The sequence below is a fragment of the Papilio polytes genome, unplaced genomic scaffold (genome assembly GCF_000836215.1).
Source record: "Papilio polytes unplaced genomic scaffold, Ppol_1.0 DF821289.1, whole genome shotgun sequence".
Classification (NCBI taxonomy): domain Eukaryota; kingdom Metazoa; phylum Arthropoda; class Insecta; order Lepidoptera; family Papilionidae; genus Papilio; species Papilio polytes.
Window position 1 is genome coordinate 6359106 of NW_013527915.1, and position 1998 is coordinate 6361103.

The 1998-nt window shown below is 29.1% G+C and overlaps 1 protein-coding gene across 1 annotated transcript in view; it reads right to left on the reverse strand.

Annotated features, from left to right (window-relative positions):
• Positions 1 to 1992, reverse strand: part of LOC106109175 (ribosomal protein S6 kinase beta-2) — a 4415-nt gene extending 2423 nt beyond the window's left edge. The window contains exons 1-7 of the mRNA XM_013290580.1: positions 1852 to 1992; positions 1560 to 1600; positions 1221 to 1482; positions 975 to 1108; positions 410 to 601; positions 244 to 334; positions 4 to 109 (exon numbers count right to left, since the gene is read on the reverse strand). Coding sequence (XP_013146034.1) covers positions 4 to 109; positions 244 to 334; positions 410 to 601; positions 975 to 1108; positions 1221 to 1482; positions 1560 to 1600; positions 1852 to 1950 — 925 coding nt within the window. The 5' untranslated portion in view covers positions 1951 to 1992. The remainder of the gene's footprint in view (positions 1 to 3; positions 110 to 243; positions 335 to 409; positions 602 to 974; positions 1109 to 1220; positions 1483 to 1559; positions 1601 to 1851) is intronic.
• Between the last annotated feature and the right edge of the window lie 6 nt (positions 1993 to 1998).

Here is a 1998-nt window from a genome sequence, read left to right on the forward strand (position 1 = left end):
GACGTCGTATCAAATCTCGTGCGTCTTGTGTGAGGTAAGCAGGTAACATGAGTTTTCCTTTTAATATTTTCTCTATTGTTTTAGTGCGATTATCACCAGTAAATGGTGGCTGAAATGATTTATAAACAAACTAAATTATGGTTTACCTACTAACCGTTTTGTTGATAATTTGTGGTGAATTTAACAGAATTCCTTCATGATTTAGAATTTACATCTATTTAGTACAAAACAAAATTTACATACCTGACCAATCAGCATGTCATACATTAAAGCACCTAAACTCCACCAGTCTACAGCTTTCCCATGGCCACTTCTTGTTAATATTTCTGGCGCCCTTGAGAGTTAAATTTAAATATAGAAATCATTTCATATAAACTATATGCATGTTGAAATAAAAAAAATTACTTACATATATTCAATTGTACCGCAAAATGTATGTGTAACAATACCTTCTTGTATATGTTCTTTACATAAGCCAAAATCAGTGAGTTTTACATGACCCTGTGCATCTAGTAAAACATTCTCTGGTTTGAGGTCACGATAAATTATACCCAAGCTATGTAAATGTTCTAGTGCCAAAATTATTTCTGATAAATAAAAGCTGAAAAAAAAACATATTGACATTTAGATTTAAAATTTGTAGTAATTTTCTGGCAAATATTATATTAAAATATTTACAGTGTTACATTAAAATATTTAACATTGAAAAAAATCTACTACAAGTGAAAAAAATACTTATGTAATTATTAAAACTGACAACCTAGTAAGTCTAACTTTAACTTCTAGATTTTTCAAATGTTAGTTTTATAATTAGCCCCTATCTAAAATAATACACAATTATAATAATCTTTATCAATCATATCTTGTATATAAAACCAAAAAATTACATATGTCCACTTTAGTCCAAAACTACTGTATGTTTTTTTTTATATTTTGGTAAAATGTTAAACCAAAAAAAAAAGTACATTACTTACCAAGCTGTGTCTTCAAGAAAAATACCTTCTCTCTCCAGATGCATAAAAAGTTCTCCACCACTTAAATACTCTAAAATTAAATACAGTTTTCCACCAGTTTGGAAAGCATATACTAATTCAACTATAAATGGATGCTGAAAATTAAAATACTATTTGATCAACTTAATTAACTTAAACATAGTACAAGTGTAACACAATTAATTTGATTAAGTGAAGTTGATTTGTTAAATTGCAATATAATCTTACCTTAACAGCTTCTAGAATATTTCGTTCTGCTTTAGTGTGTGCAGTATCTTTCTGATTACGGACTATAGAAGCTTTCTTAAGAACCTTCATCGCAAAATGAGCACCTGCATCAGGACCTGTGATTTTTCGTACTTGAAATACTTTGCCATAGCCACCTTTTCCTAACACTTTTCTTAGTTCGAAATCTTGGGGTCCTAGACGCTTGCACTGGCCTGGATTCACATTATCTTCTGACAGCTGTATAGTTTCTGAACACTCAGATCTATAAAAAATAATAAAAAAAAATTATATAGTAAATTGAAATGTCATTATATTCTAAAAAAAGAATTAAATACTCACTCAGCTATATTATTCACATTAAGTTCGGGATCATAATCGACCTGCGCAAAAATATTTAATTTTTTTATATGTGACATGTAATAACATGAGATTTTAAATGTGAATAAGATGTTTTGTGATTTACAACTAAAAAGTTTACTTGTAAAATTATCATAACTATTAGATTTTTTAAACTCAAATGTAAATTAAATCGAAGCCCTTGAACATTGGATTCGAAATATACGACACGATAAATGTTAGGTTATGGAATGGTGTCAACGATTTTCTAAAGAAAGGAAGATAACATAAATACCTCATCAACTTCAATAATATCGTCTTCGTCAGAATCTCCAACAGTAACTGTATCAACATCCAAATCTAAATCGAAAACACCTGCCATATACGATGACATTTCAGTAATATCACATCAGCAATACAACTGTAGCTGTTAGCACAGTCA